Source organism: Selaginella moellendorffii, unplaced genomic scaffold, assembly GCF_000143415.4.
Source record: "Selaginella moellendorffii unplaced genomic scaffold, v1.0 SELMOscaffold_19, whole genome shotgun sequence".
Lineage (NCBI taxonomy): Eukaryota > Viridiplantae > Streptophyta > Lycopodiopsida > Selaginellales > Selaginellaceae > Selaginella > Selaginella moellendorffii.
This window is the reverse complement of record NW_003314280.1, coordinates 1,814,539-1,828,687: the sequence shown is the minus strand read 5'-3', so window position 1 is coordinate 1,828,687 and position 14,149 is coordinate 1,814,539. Positions and strand designations below refer to the sequence as shown.

The window sequence follows — 14,149 nt, the reverse complement described above, 5'->3', positions numbered from 1 at the left end:
TAAAGGGCTTTCCTTCCTTCCACCTTATGATTTTTCTATCCTTTCCTTCCTTCCACACACTGCTACTACAACCAAAACCAAACAATCCCTAAATTTCTGTTGCTTGGTCTTGTCACTCCAGATAGATGAGCTCACCACCCCGTGGTGGCCATTATTGTCAATTTGGGCCGCACGGACGGGCGTGGCCATAACTCCGATGCCACTTACATGCAATGCCGCCACCCAATCCCCGGCATTCTCCGTCACGCGCCGTCTCCATGCATCATTGGGCAATCTCACGGCGATCTCCTCATTCCGTCAGTCAGCCTAGCCTTGCTATTACAATCACTTTTTTAACTACAAGTTAGCTTCCATGCTATGGCCCAAAACGCCTGGATCTTATCAAAATTAACTCCCACCTGCTTAACGCCATGGACGGGCCCTCCCCCCTTCCCCGCTTCCCGCCTGTGTGGTTTTGGCGGGAGCTTCGCTGACGTGTCACTGATGATGTGTGCTGTCCCTGTCCTGCCGGCTAGACGGATATCCTGGGCCCATCCAAGGGCGTGGCTTGTCCCACGTTGCCCCCGCGGGGCGAGCGTGGGCCGTCCGTTTGAGTTCGTTAGGGCGGGGGGGCAGTCTTGCTTTTGGTCAACCATTAAAGACGTCATTTTATTTTTAGGGCGTTTCTTTGTTTTTCCGGGCGGGCTCCTCAAGAGAAATTTAGGGTTCTTATTTAGAGCGTAATAGCTTTGGCATCTCGACAGGAGCTACTGGGCGCTGGGCGGTGTAAGGGCGCCGTAGCAGTGCGCGCATGTGGGAATAGAGAGAGCGTGCGGCATCCTTCTTTCCTTTGTTCTAGTTGGATCGATCACTCTGTTCTTGGCTTCAGTTATCTCGAGGAGCGCCAGCGAAATATTTCTTCTCTCCCCTCCCTCTTCTCTCCTTGATCTCGATCCTCCGTCCGCTATACCGTAAGAATGCAGGTCCCTGGCGCCGATCCAATGTATATCGCCGCCGATTTCGATTCTGTCATCGACGCCCTGGAATTCCATGCGGCGCCGGATGATCTCTCCGAAATATCCCGTCGGGAGGAGGAATTCGTCGAAAAGGCGGGCTTTACATCGATTTCCGGGTGTAGCTCGTCGTCGTCGCACTCCACGCTCAGCGTTGACACCACGGACGAGCCGCAAGAGGTCGTGATTCGTGACTTTGCTCCACTGCCTTGTAGATCTGAGAGATTCTTGTTGGGAATTGTGTCCTTCGTTCTCGTGATCCCGGACTAACGAGGCTTTGCTTTCTTTTTTCGTTTTGGGAACAGGAGAGGAAGCGCTTCCAACCGGAAGAACGTGAGCACATCAGCAGTTTGAAGTTGAAGGAGGAGGAGGGCTCGAGGTACACATCTGCGCTTGCAAAGACGAGAATTCACAGAAATTCATGAGCTTTTGTTTCGTTTCTTTTCTTCCATCACAGTCGCTATGGCGGGCGCTACGGTCCCAGGAACCTCCTCAAGGCCTCCAAACGCGTCACGGGAAGAGCCAGTCGGACAGTCTACACGAAGCCAACGCTGGCGAGCATAAAGCCGGAGAGATTGCCGGCTCCTAGCGCCGACGAAGTGGACGCGTTTCTCGGGGAGCTCGAAGGCCAGATGGACAAGGTGCAGCACAAGCTATTCACGGAGAGGTAGACAAGACTCGATGGGTCTTTGTGCTCAAGGATCTCATGCCATGCGTCTTTTCTCTTCTTTCTCGCAGATACAACTTCGATGTTGCCAACGAGCGTCCTTTGCCAGGAAGATTCGAATGGGTGAAGGTCCAAGATCAAGGAGATCATGCAGCATGAGCAGAAGGCGAAGAAAGCGGCTGCGATCATGGAAAAACCCGCGCATGGACAGCTTGTGAATACCCGTTGCAGCAGTTTTTTCAAGTTCCAAGCTGCGACTCGAGAAGCCACGACGCGGGGGAATTCTCAACGCAGAGAGACCGGGTACATAGTTACAACACGAAGAACAACACAGGAATATACATATAGAACCATCGAGCTCCGTGGTGATCTGATGGGCTTCCCTGGTGTGCTTTCAGGGGCTTTGGACGAGGGAGAAAGAAAGAGAGAGAGAGAGAGGTAGCTATCTATTCGCGAGCAAGAGAGCTGGGAGATTTCGCTCCTCAAGAACAGCGCTCGCGCGCTGTGTGTGAGAGGAGAACTCGGTGTGATCTGGATCCCAGTGTATGTATGATGCTTTCTTTCTTTTGTTTGTTTAATGTTCTTCTTCACTCTTCTTTCTTTCTATATCTAAGCTCTTTAATTCCGTGGACACACCAGGTATATGATCGAGCTTCTTCTGGAGGGTCTCTTTGTGTTTGTCTGGACTCGCTTTTCTCGCGCTCCGTGTTGTTGGGCATTTGTTGTGTTCCTAATGTTGGGCATATGTCCACGGTGTTTGGTTTTTGGCAGCTTCACATATCTGGCTCCACTTTGCTTCGCCGGTGGTGAATGCTCTTGTCAGCTGCTTATGGTTTGTTGCGTTCCTCTCTCCCTCTCGTTTCGTTTTCTTAAATTGTTTTTGTTTCTCTTCATTCGTTCGTGACAAACCACCGAACCGTGCGCGTCTGTTGTGTTTGTGCAGGGCGGATATCTGAGCTGAGAGGCTTTTAAGCCCATGTATCGGAGAGGGAAACTGCCGTTGCGCATATACAAAGCCGAAAGACGGCTTTGGAGATAGATTATTCAAGGTGCGGTGTTTACATTACACACACTTTTATTATAATCTCACTTTCTCCTTTGGCTTTCCAAAGCGTACATAGATTGCATTGCACTTTCGTCAATCCTGCTTGGAAACCAGGTAATTCTCTTTACTTTCGTACTTGTAGGTATTATTCAATCTCACATGTTGTGCGTTTGGGTGTGCAGGCAAGACATAGCATAACTAAATGGTCTTGGGACGAAGGGACGAACAAACGGAGGAGGAGGTATAAAAGATTCCATCCGGCCAATGTTTAATTTGGTAAGCTTTTCGTGCTCCTTTCCTTTAAGTTGAGCCTGTATCCAGTAGCTGTGAACGGGATGAGTTTCCAGGATAATTAAGCACAGCAAGTCGGTAAGGGTGACCGATCCCAATGAATCCACGGATGGCGATGTTCTTAAGGTGGTGGATCGCACATGGAGCGCATTGCCTCATCCTGTCACACTTTCTTGCGTCAGCCAAGCTTTGGCTGCTAAGGTAAAGGTTGTCTAATGTATTTATATACAGCATTGAAAAGTGTAAACTTTGTGATACACAGGCGCAGACACAGCTTCCACGAGGAGAGGAAGACGGATGCTAACTGCTAATAACCAGAAAGGAAGCTTAAGAAGGGAATTTACCTGATGCCGATCCGCAATAAGTCGAGAAGCCGCTCTGGTGCGCTGAGATGCGTGTAAGCGCACCCAGTTCAGATGCTGATGTCGTTTGGATGGGTAGGATGCTTCCGTATGTTTGGTTGATTAGTCTGTCTCGCGAAAGCGAGGTGTTTTTCTTTTTTTCCTGTTCTTTGCAGGTTTTTGGACGGTAACGTTGCAGCTAATAGGTGTGCTCTGTAGCCTAAACAGCAGTGGAGAAGGTATCTTTCAGAAGGAAAGTGGAGCCTCTCGGGTACAAGTTTTGTTTTTTTTTAAGTTTTGGACCTTTTCTCCTTTTCGCCATTTACTGACTGGTGGCCAAATCCTCACGTCGTTGTTTCTAGGAGGTGGAAGGAGAGGCTTCCGTGGATTCCACAGAGCATCTACAAGTTCGTGGTTCATGAGCTAGGATCAGGTGGTTTTTTTGTTTCCTTTCGTTGTTAGCAGTGAGTGATCCTTAACTTCTGGAACTTTGTTTTAACTCCCCCTCTGCTTGCCCGTCCCCACTGTGCAGGAGGACTGTTGCTCGCTGGCCATGCCTCGGCCGCGCCAGAAGGTGGGGCGTGGTATGTTACAACATAAATGCTCCAATGTGAAGGTCAGTGGGAGAGTGAGGAGGATTCAGGAAGTGAGGGATCGCTTGGAGCTCTAGTGTTTTAAATGGTGGTGCGGTTGTGGCTCTGTGTCCGGCCGCTTGGAGTCAAATCATGAAGCTCTCTCCCGACGGCCTGTGCCTTTAAGAGCATAAATTTCCCTTCTGGCTCCTCCATTGAATGCATATGGATCTGTGGCGTTGCAACTTGAAATGAATTCCTTTTCATCTTGCTGAATCCTTCTTCTTTTCCCTTGCATTTGCTTTGGAGTTTCTTATTGTATATCTTGCAAGCCAAGCTCGCGGGTACAACACACATTCTTTTTCATGTGGCTGGAGTGATGATCATGAGCGTAAATATGTATCTTTGGCGTATCCGTGCTCGTAAATAGCTTGGCGTCGTTGCTCGTCCTGTTGCGGGGAGGAACTAGTTTCGTAAATGTTAGCCATTTCTTGTCCGTTATTTCCCCCCAGGCCTGGAGGGAAATTTATGTCGTAAGTAACTCATGGCGATTTCGTTTCTTCTTGCAGGCCGCTTTAAAAGGTGGCGAGCGGAGAAACCCGTGAAACTCGTCGCCACCATGGTGATGAATGGATTGGATCTCTATATCTCCGGAGACATTAGCCTGATCAATCTGCTCAACTCAAAACAAAACAGGTCAGTGCTCTTCTTTCTTGTTTGCACTTTCTCTCTTGTTTTTACACACAACCGCCTGTCCTGGCTTCCACGCCTTAATTTCCCAGAGCTGCATTTAACAATCCCAACGCAGCAAAAGCTCCCCTTCTGATCTTCTTGCATAGTCCAGCCAGGTTGAGCGTATCACTTCCAAAAAGCTCTTGTCTTTCTTTCTTTCTCCTTGCCCCCGCCAACTCTTTGATATATCTCTTGGACATTCATGTGTCCCCTTGTCCTGTGCATGGCCCCCCTTTGAAAGATGAATTGAAGAGATTGAAGGAGACCTCCTTCCCACCCGCTGCCTCTTTCAAAGCAATGTCTGACCCTTTCTTGCATCCCTTGCTTGCTCAGTGATTCGGAAGATCAAGCGCACATAAATTCTTTCTCCCACTGCTGTGTTGTAGTTTGCCACCTTTTGTCACCCGTTCGTGTCACACGGGAACCAGTCCAGAGAGTGAGGTAGTCGTGCTCCTTGTTCTCACAGGGAAGCAAGCCATCACCCGATAAAAAAACGTTCCTTTCTTAAATAAAAGAAGCAAAAAGAGAGGCAGAGATGCTTTCCATATTTGAAGGAGGCCTGCATAAGATCTGACCACATTCCTAACTTTCACGTGAGGCTCCTGCATTTGTGGTGCTCGCTCTGCCGTACACTCTTCTTCTTCTTCTTCCTTTTCTGTTCTTCCTCTCTTTGATTTCTTCCTGTAAGTTCCTGTGATCCTCATCCCCTGCATTCATTTCCCGATGCAAAAGCGACTGAAAATATTCGCCAGAACCTCCTCAGACACATCGTCGCCGCTGATCTGTCCCAGGGCCAGGATGGTGTCGCGCAGATCTACGGTCCACAAGTCCACTGGCAGCTCCTCGTGAGCTGACTGCCTCAGCCGCTCCAGCGCCTGTTTCGCTCGGATTAGCTGCTCCTTCTGCCTCTGGAGAACGAAGAAAGCGCACAGTAAGAAAAAAAGGTACCTGAAAGCTTTTAAATCTCTTGCACTCTCTCTAAACGTCTGTTACGCAAACTTACCTCGTTTACTGCCCAGTGTTGCTGGCCAGCCGAGAAGACGTCACCCCCGGCAGCAATCAAGGCGGCTAGAGCCGTGTCTAGCTTGTCGATGTCGAGCGCCTCTTTGACGGCACACGTGGACACCACGGCCGAGAACGCTGCTCTCACGTCTTCCGGTATGGTTACGTCTCCTTCACACACCTGATCAATCTTGTTCATCACCAGGATCCAAGGCTGCTCGCGAAGAGCCTGAAAAGAAGGAAGTTCCGGACTGATTGAATTAAGAAATTGGTAGAGACGAAGAAAAAAAGATACCTGTTGTAGAGTATGATCAAAGATGAGCTTGTCCCCAGTGGTCCACCCGTCGCAAGCGTTGATTACCATGACCAGGACGTCGGCACCCGTTGCAGCTGCCTGGGACCGTTGTACCCCTGCTCAAAGTTTCTTTAAGTGTAAGATGGCGATTGAGTCCCATATCGTACTCACCGATGCTTTCCACAGGGTCCTCGGTGATTCGGATCCCAGCAGTGTCCAAGAGCCTCACTGGCACACCGCTCACGACAACATCAGCCTCCACAATATCGCGAGTAGTGCCAGCCACGTCGGTCACTATTGCTCTCTCGCTCTAGCGAGAAAAGGAAAGAAAAATCTCTCCCTGGTTAGCTCCGTGGTACTGATGAGAGCGAAAGCGCAACGTACCTACTTGGCTCCATCCGTTCAACAGGCTCGACTTCCCCACGTTTGGACGTCCCACGATTGCAACCTGTACGAATAGATGTAAGCTTCCAAGTTGGGAAACTTTCTAGCTTTTTGAGTTACCTGGATTCCTGACTGGAGCAAACGGCCCCGAGCGGCAGTTTCCAGCGCTTGCTCCACTTGCGCCGAGACACTTCCCACGGCTTCCATGATTTTGTCCACGTCGAGAGGTGCGAGCTCGTCCTCAAAGTCGACGTGAGCGTCGATCTCTGCCAGAAGCTCGATGCACTGGGAGCGCATGGAACGGACAAAGTTGGACAGGCCTCCCTGCGAGTTCAAACCAGAGAGGAGAGCTTTCTCACGATTGTCACAAATATTTTGCGTGCCTGGAGTCCAGCAAGCGCTGTTTCTGCTGCCGAGGCGGTCTTCGCAGACACCAGCTGCGCCACATTCTCCGCCTGCGATAGATCGATCCGGCCATTGAGAAATGCGCGCAAAGTGAATTCTCCTGAGCGGAACAATCAGTTAATCGCTGTTTTTTGCTTCAAGTCGAACGAACCTGGCTGTGCGAGCCTTGCACCGTGTTGAAGACAAAGGTCGAGGATTCTACGAACACAAACGTCGCCACCGTGACACTGAATCTCTACAACATCTTCCCTCGTATATGATCGCGGCGCCAGCATTGGAACGATAATAACCTGGAGATACAAATGAAAAATGGAAAGAAAGAAAAATGGTTTGGAGCTCACCTCATCTATAATAGTTTCCTTTGGATATTCAATGATCGTACCGTAGACCACTCTGTGGCTCTGAGGAATCCACTTCTTCTTCCTCAACGGACGAAATATGGCTTGAGCCACCGAAACCGCAGATGGCCCAGACATCCTGACAATCGCCACCGCTCCTTGCTTGCCACAGAGTGGAGTGACAATGGCTGCGATAGTTTCAGCACAAGAAAGTGTCGCATGCTGGCTTTCGCGGCTCTCAAGTGAAGCTGGTGCTCGTACATCCGTTGGAAACGTTTTCAAGTCACCTGTTGGACAGGAGGCAATGGATCAAAGAATGCGAAAAACAATGAGTTACCTTTGACTGTCTTAGAGCAGCATACAATGCAGCTAAATCTTCTCAACAGTGCTGGTTGATGTTCCCAGAAGAAGACCCCGCTGCAGTGAAAACCAGACGAAAGAATGAAAACGAGAGAGAGAATAGAACGAGCAAACCACGTACCTGGAAGCGGCAGGCAACAACGCCATGGCCACGCAGAGCTTTAGAAACCCTATGAAAAGATTTTAGGACGAAAAGAGTTTTTAAGAGTGTAAGAGTGTCTTCATTTGATATACAAAAAGAGTTACAACTAGTGTGTGAGTTTCCTGCGTCGATAACTTGGACTGAGATGAAAATCAGGAAGGGTACCTTAAACCTTCTTTACGTGTCCTTTGAGCTTCTTAACCTCCTTCATGAACATTCGAGGCGCTATAGCCATAGCCATTAGTTCTTGGAACAAAAGCTTGCAAGCGTATGGTATATGAACCTGGAAAAAGAAAGATGTAGTTGAGAATGATGCCTTGAGAGAAAATACGAGAAAGCAAACCTGAACAATCTCCGTCTTGTTCTTGCAGCTCCGGCACTCGAACGTATTCTTCTTCAGGTTCGCGATCGCAATCAGACCGCAATGCTCGCAAACGTGGACGCGATACGCGTCGCTCTGATCAAACAGGCGCTCCTTGAGAAAATGCGCTGCTCCGTGTGCGATCATGCAGTCCCGCTCCATTTCACCAAAACGAAGGCCTCCGTCCCTTGATCGACCTTCTGCGGGCTGGCGAGTAAGTATTTGAACAGGACCACGCCCACGGGAGTGAATCTTATCGTCGACCATATGCTTCAACCGCTGGTAGTATGTTGGCCCGATGAAAATCATGGCACTCAGTCTGCGACCGGTGTGTCCATTGTACATTGTCTCGAAGCCTCTTAACTGATAGTTACACTTGTGGAGTGCTTTGCTGATGTTATCCACCTACAAGCAAGATAGAAAACCGTAAGAGTCCTGTAGAAGCTACATGAAAAAGGCTTACCGTGACATCAGTGAATGGCGTCGCATCACCTTCTTTTCCCATGAGCGCTGCAACTTTACCCATGATACACTCGATCAGCTGGCCAATGGTCATGCGGGATGGAATAGCATGCGGATTCACGATGATATCCGGTGTTATGCCTTCTTGTGTGAAGGGCATGTCTTCTTGCGTGTACGTCATTCCAATAGTACCCTTCTGCCCGTGTCTGCTACTAAACTTGTCACCAATTTGAGGGATGCGTATGGATCGCACCCTTGTCTTGACAAAACGCAAACCATCCGCATTGGTCGTAAGTAACACCTACAGGTATCAAGATGATTAGAAGCTGTCCCACTTAAAACCAAACTACGGTACCTGATCGATCATTCCACTTTCACTATGGCGTAGACACGTACTCTGATCCCTCTTTGAATACCGTTGAGCTTGAGTCCCAGTTTCGTCTTGGGCCAGCGGTGTGGTCTTCCCAATAATCACATCCTCCCCAGATACCCTCGTTCCGGGCGGTGCGATACCATCATCATCGAGCTTATCATATGATCCATGCCGCATTCCCTGTATTAAAAAAGTCGGCGCTACATACACTTCTCAATAGACAGGACTAACCGTCGTCGTCTCCCTGTTGGGACGTTCAAATTCTTCTTTCACCAACGTTCCAGCTTTCTTTTCCTCATCCCTGAAAGTACAAGTTGACATACTAACAAAACAAATGAGAGCCGTACCTGTAAGAACGATAAAAGATGGAGCGGAAAAAGCCGCGGTCGATGGATGACTGGTTCATAATAACCGAATCCTCTTGATTGTAGCCGGAATAGCATGCAATTGCCACAATAGCATTCTGAAAGAAATTCACTTAAGCATGTAGAGTGGAGACCAATTAACTGACTTACAATGCCAGCGGGAAGTTGTCGAAAATGCAGGTGCTCCATAGCACGAGTTGTCACAAGAGGCTTTTGAGGGTAGTACAACACATAAGCAAGGGTATCCTGTACCATCCGGATATGATCAGAAAAGAAAAAAGCGAGAAACATCGATACTCACCATACGTAGTTGGTAGTTTGTCACGTATATACCCATAGCTTGCTTTCCCATAGCTGATTGGTATGTATTACGAGGAGACTGGTTATGGTCGGGGAAGGGAATAATCGACCCACAGACGCCCAAAATCATGGACGGGTGGATTTCGCAATGTGTATAAGTATCTGAATATGCCTCTTCGGGATTCAATCGAGCATTGACAAGATCCTGAAAAGATATTATAAAATATTAAGCAGCACAGTCGGATAACGTATTTTACCGAAATAGTCATGGATATCATAGTTGTTTCTTCTTCCTCGGTGTCAACGTACTCAATAAATCCTTTGGATACCAGCTCATGCCATCCATTTTCTCCAGCTTCCTGTCAACGGATGCAAATATTAGCTGACATAAAAACTAGAAGAGCGAGTAAACACCTTTTGCTGCAGTGCTCTGATATCTGACTTCTTTATCAGCAGCCTTTGTTTCTCAACAATAAAGAGAGGCCGGCTGCATCTTCCATAGTCTGTGTACAACCGGAGCTCCTTGAGCCGAATGTCTCTTACAACACCAACTTCTGTATTCACATCGACCTACAGAAAAGATATGTGAATTCATTTATACAAAAACATGTAGATCGAACCTGTCGACGCAGCTGCCGCAACGTTTTAACCAAGTGCTCCGGCTCTCTGTGTATCCCAACCCATGCACCATTCACAAAGATTTTAGTTGCATTTGGGATTACTGCTGGTGAAATTTCCTGAACATATAAAGGTATGAGAAATGATAAAAACGTAAGAGTAATATTTTACCTCGAAATTCTCAGTACTCCACTCTTCCAGAAAAACCAGTATGGGATTGGCAGCTGACCCGACGGTGATATAAGCCATTAGTGCCAAATTTTTTACCAAACCGCATGCTTGACCTTCCGGAGTTTCGGCAGGACACATCATACCCCAGTGAGAATTATGAAGCTGACGAGGCTTTGCCAGCTTTCCTGCAGAAGAACTAGAGGTTCGGTAACATAGACTTGACAACAAGCCTACCTTCACGTCCAATTGGAGAATTTAATCTTCGCAAGTGTGACAATGTTGAGGCATACGTCAGACGATTGAGAACCTGTAAGAGAGGATGGAATCATCATTACTACTAAGAAAACGCCCAGTAACGGACCTGTGACACTCCTGCTCGTGCATTGCCTGAGTTCGCTTGTCCCCAGTTTCCAGTCGCAAGGGAATACTTCAATCCACTAGTGATTGTCTTGGCTTTGACAGCATATGCAAGATTTACTTCCTTCCCATTGTCTACGCACTGCAAAAGATATCAGATATCTTCGAAAGATGTCCAGAATATATACCTTTTGTAGATAGGCTCGGACATCTTTAGTCAGCTTCCTGAACAACTGCCGGAACAGACTACCAAGCAGCGGACCAGCAAGATCTAGACGCTTGTTCCCATAATGGTCTCGATCGTCTTCAGCACGACGGCCCAACGCACATAATAATAGACGATGTATGATGTATCCAAAAAAGTACGCTTTCTTCGTCTCACAATATTCCCCGACTCCAACGTGCGGTAACATTTCTTTTTGTAGAATGTCTTTTGCATACCTGCATGCACAATAGATGAGCTTCTATAGCATGAAAACAGGCGATTCGCACTCACTTGATACGCTTCTCCCTGGTAACACCCACAGTGGAGCCTCTTTTGCCAATATAGTCCAAAGCAACTTGTTGGTTCTGTATGACGAATGCCTCTTCCAAAGATGGCCTTAGCAATTCCATCATGGCCGTGTCGCTAAAGTCATAACAGATATGCTCCAGGATGTCTTTATCAGCCACGAATCCAAGTGCTCGAAAAACCACTATGATTGGGATTTCTTGTTTGATATAAGGCAGTGTTGCTCGAATATATTGGCCAGAAGACCCCTGTAAGGATGTTAGATCAGAAAATACCCGATTTGCATTATTACCGCTTTGGCTCCGGCTCGTGAAAGCATTCGGACGAACATACTGCTCGCGGGTCTGTTCTGGGACTCCGCCATAGAACGAACCTCAGCAACGTAAGCATATTTGTTTGGCTGCCTCTTTTTGAACACGTAGACGTGATTGGTACTCATCTTTTCTTGCGCAATGAGGACCTTCTCACTCCCGTTGATGATAAAGTAGCCTCCTTGATCGTATGGACACTCGCCAAGCTCAGTAAGGTCTTTATCAGAGTTCTGATACAATGTACAGTAGCTCGATCTAAGCATGATAGGAACCTGCATTGCTCTGCTTTAGAGTCGAGTGAAAAAAGCAAGAGAATGCCAAACCTTTCCAATGAAGACTTTCGGCAGCTCTTCCTGCTCGGTGTCTTCTTCGCCGTCCTCTCCTTTTCGAGTGACATACTTGATGATATCGGCGTACAAAGGAGCCGAGTACGTTAGATTCCTGAGCCGGGCAGCTTTTGGGAACAAAGTTGCGGTTTCTCCATCAGACTCGGTCATCATAGGCTTGCTCAGATAAATCTGTCCAAACTTGATCTTGAAAGTGGTCTGAAAACAGACATCGCAGTGTCAATGCGAGAAGTTTTATTTTCCTTGGCTGATGGTTTGTGCAAGCATCATACCTCTCCGGAATATTCGTTATTCCGGCCAGGGTTGTGCTGCGACTCGGGCTTAATTTCGATCTCCGACGACTCATCCACGATTTCCTGCATCGTGTTCTGGATGAACTCGTCGAACGAGTCGAGCTGCTGGCGCACTAGCCCCTTCTCCTCGAAGTAGGCACTAATGACGGCCCAGGCATCCTCCTGTGTGATTTCCTCCTCCTCATCCATGTAATCCTCCTCATCACCTCCATACATCCTGGTGGAGCTGAAATCTCGCGATTGCGTGGCGCAAACGCACCTGCGGTGCTCGCCGCCTTTGATCAAGCGCTCCGCCTTTGCGCAAAAACCCTTGCGCGAAGAACCCTAAAACTGAACAGTGGGGGCTGTATATTATAGGTGGGCATTTTGCGAGTTCAGGATTCGAACCGGAAACCTCTTCTCCCAAAGAAAACCAAGCTAGAGAAGGCTTTTGGCTTTCTCCAGTATAGAAGCACAACAAAAGCTCTAGGACATGAATACTGTCTTCAACAAAAGCTTCCACGCTCATGGGTATGTTCTTGCGAAATGTAGGTGGATTGAGCTGGAGACATGGATTTTCTACCTCCAGACAAGCATGCGCCCATTCCCGACGATATTTTGCGAATTTTGGAGAAGAGTGTGATCTCTATTGAAGACCGCCATGCCTGTCTTTCCAAAGCGCTTCTAGAGGTAAAGTGTAGATTCGGATTTCGTGCTTGAAAAGATGATCGTGAATGATTTGAGCCTGGGATTGCGTCAGACGAGCTCATCAAGATGAACAAGGACCTTCGCAAGCGCAAGCTGGATTACTCCGTGGATATGTTCAAGGCGCTGAGAGCCAAAGAAAAGGTTTGACGACTAAATTTTGGGAGAAAGAGACTCTTTGGTTGAAGATACTCTTTGGTTGAATGCAGGAAGTAATTGGCTTGAAAGAATTGGTGAAAGAGTCCGTTGAAGACGAAGAAATGCGTAGGCAGGCCTCTGGAGAACTTCAAACGGCCACCAGAGAAGTGAGAGATGCTCAGGACGAAGTTCTCCTGGAGCGTATTCCTAAAGATGAAGCTGATAGCAGAGGTTGTATTCTCGAAGCAAGTGCAACCCATAATTGATATGTTTTATCTTTTTTTTAGGAGCTGGAGGTGACGAAGCGTCAATTTTTGCGTCTGATCTCTTCAAAAAGACGTATACACACAAGTACTGCGTCAGTCGCTATTCTTCCCGAAGTGAATGAGGTTCACTCCAGGTTTACTAAACCTTGGCACTTGCATAGACCATTGATACATGTGTTTTTTTTTTCTCGTTTTTCTGTTACTAAAGTTTGACTATGCTGACAGGTTGATGTCGATATCCGTAATGACGAGATAAAGATAGACACATACCGAGCTGGTGGAGCCGATGGACAGCATGTAAATACTACCTGCAGCGCAGTCCGAGTCACTCACGTTCCAACAGGTATCGTGGTCGCGATCCAAGACGAACGCTCTCGACACAAGGAAGGCCCTTCAGCACGCGTGCTTTGCTACAACTGAGCTGAGATTCTATAGAACAAAGCAAAAGCTTTGAGTATTTTATATGCTAGGCTGTACGAGCTCGAGCGGTCCCGAGCAGCGGCAAGTCGGTCTGAATTACAACAAGATCAGGTAATGTTGTCGCAGAACGTTATTTTTTCTACTTTTATAAATTGTCACTCCAGATCGGCTCAAGCGACAGATCGGAGAGCATAAGAACGTATAACTTTCCTCAAGACCGGGTAACTGATCATCGAGTGGGAGTGACACAACACTCGATTGGCGTCCCTCAAAGCTGCAGCAGCTTGACTACACATAAGGTTCACTTTTTTTCTCTTCCTATGTTTTCTTAACGTGTCAGATGTTGACAATTGGAAGCATTTGTTTGAACGTCAGGTGAGTGTTCTCTTATAAAAGGCAACAGCACTGACTTGTTTCCATGCGCAGGACCGTCATCGGATCAATGTGCGTGGACGGCACGAAGCTGATCATGTAGGCCTCTTTCGTGCGACGATGTGAGCTAGAAAATGGAGTGGGGGAAGTCAGAGGTGCCAGGCCACCTACTTAACGTTTCTCCTGAAAGAATCAACATCTTGGTCAGTAGCAGAGGAGGATGGTTCATGAAAT

The 14,149-nt window shown here is 47.8% G+C and overlaps 3 protein-coding genes and 1 pseudogene across 4 annotated transcripts; 2 read left to right on the top strand and 2 right to left on the bottom strand.

The window, feature by feature from the left end:
• Window positions 1–709: 709 nt before the first annotated feature.
• On the top strand, window positions 710–2,263 carry LOC9650873 (cyclin-dependent kinase inhibitor 3). Its single transcript, XM_002972537.2, has 4 exons — window positions 710–1,172; window positions 1,298–1,371; window positions 1,450–1,659; window positions 1,731–2,263. The coding sequence occupies exons 1-4, from the start codon at window positions 957–959 to the stop codon at window positions 1,816–1,818; spliced, it is 588 nt and encodes a 195-aa protein (XP_002972583.1). The 5' UTR covers window positions 710–956; the 3' UTR covers window positions 1,819–2,263.
• Window positions 2,264–5,164: 2,901 nt separating this feature from the next.
• LOC9650872 (tRNA modification GTPase MnmE) lies at window positions 5,165–7,612 on the bottom strand. Of its 2 annotated transcripts, XM_024677257.1 has the most exons (11): window positions 7,546–7,612; window positions 7,402–7,481; window positions 7,068–7,351; window positions 6,878–7,016; window positions 6,705–6,826; window positions 6,442–6,645; window positions 6,326–6,385; window positions 6,109–6,247; window positions 5,938–6,053; window positions 5,644–5,871; window positions 5,165–5,548 (listed from the first exon to the last, which is right to left on the bottom strand). In XM_024677257.1, exons 1-11 carry the CDS (start codon window positions 7,569–7,571, stop codon window positions 5,354–5,356), a joined length of 1,593 nt encoding a protein of 530 aa, XP_024533025.1. In that variant the 5' UTR covers window positions 7,572–7,612; the 3' UTR covers window positions 5,165–5,353. The 2 variants fall into 2 exon arrangements, with proteins under 2 accessions (XP_024533025.1, XP_024533024.1); XM_024677256.1 differs by having other exon boundaries at window positions 5,644–6,053.
• Window positions 7,613–7,622: 10 nt separating this feature from the next.
• On the bottom strand, window positions 7,623–12,344 carry LOC9651557 (DNA-directed RNA polymerase II subunit RPB2). The gene is made up of 19 exons (XM_024677255.1): window positions 12,015–12,344; window positions 11,719–11,940; window positions 11,377–11,667; window positions 11,070–11,332; window positions 10,762–11,014; window positions 10,578–10,715; window positions 10,451–10,523; window positions 10,217–10,401; window positions 10,048–10,164; window positions 9,842–9,997; window positions 9,685–9,786; window positions 9,429–9,632; window positions 9,278–9,373; window positions 9,110–9,225; window positions 8,994–9,063; window positions 8,745–8,942; window positions 8,391–8,690; window positions 7,910–8,332; window positions 7,623–7,849 (listed from the first exon to the last, which is right to left on the bottom strand). The coding sequence occupies exons 1-19, from the start codon at window positions 12,249–12,251 to the stop codon at window positions 7,733–7,735; spliced, it is 3,561 nt and encodes a 1,186-aa protein (XP_024533023.1). The 5' UTR covers window positions 12,252–12,344; the 3' UTR covers window positions 7,623–7,732.
• Window positions 12,345–12,788: 444 nt separating this feature from the next.
• Window positions 12,789–13,875, top strand: LOC9651556 (annotated as a pseudogene).
• The last annotated feature ends 274 nt before the right edge of the window (window positions 13,876–14,149 follow it).

Coding starts and splice junctions, on each gene's coding strand:
- LOC9650873 (XM_002972537.2), top strand. CDS start 957: ATGCAGGTCCCTGGCGCCGATCCAATGTATATCGCCGCCGATTTCGAT. Junction 1,372..1,449: donor AAGGAGGAGGAGGGCTCGAG/GTACACATCTGC, acceptor CTTCCATCACAG/TCGCTATGGCGGGCGCTACG. Junction 1,660..1,730: donor CACAAGCTATTCACGGAGAG/GTAGACAAGACT, acceptor TCTTTCTCGCAG/ATACAACTTCGATGTTGCCA.
- LOC9650872 (XM_024677256.1), bottom strand. CDS start 7,571: ATGGCGTTGTTGCCTGCCGCTTCCAG. Junction 6,827..6,877: donor TGCAAGGCTCGCACAGCCAG/GTTCGTTCGACT, acceptor TGTTCCGCTCAG/GAGAATTCACTTTGCGCGCA. Junction 6,054..6,108: donor GGACCCTGTGGAAAGCATCG/GTGAGTACGATA, acceptor AACTTTGAGCAG/GGGTACAACGGTCCCAGGCA.
- LOC9651557 (XM_024677255.1), bottom strand. CDS start 12,251: ATGTATGGAGGTGATGAGGAGGATTACATGGATGAGGAGGAGGAAATC. Junction 9,633..9,684: donor TGATATCCATGACTATTTCG/GTAAAATACGTT, acceptor ATATCTTTTCAG/GATCTTGTCAATGCTCGATT. Junction 9,064..9,109: donor ATCTTTTATCGTTCTTACAG/GTACGGCTCTCA, acceptor TTGTACTTTCAG/GGATGAGGAAAAGAAAGCTG.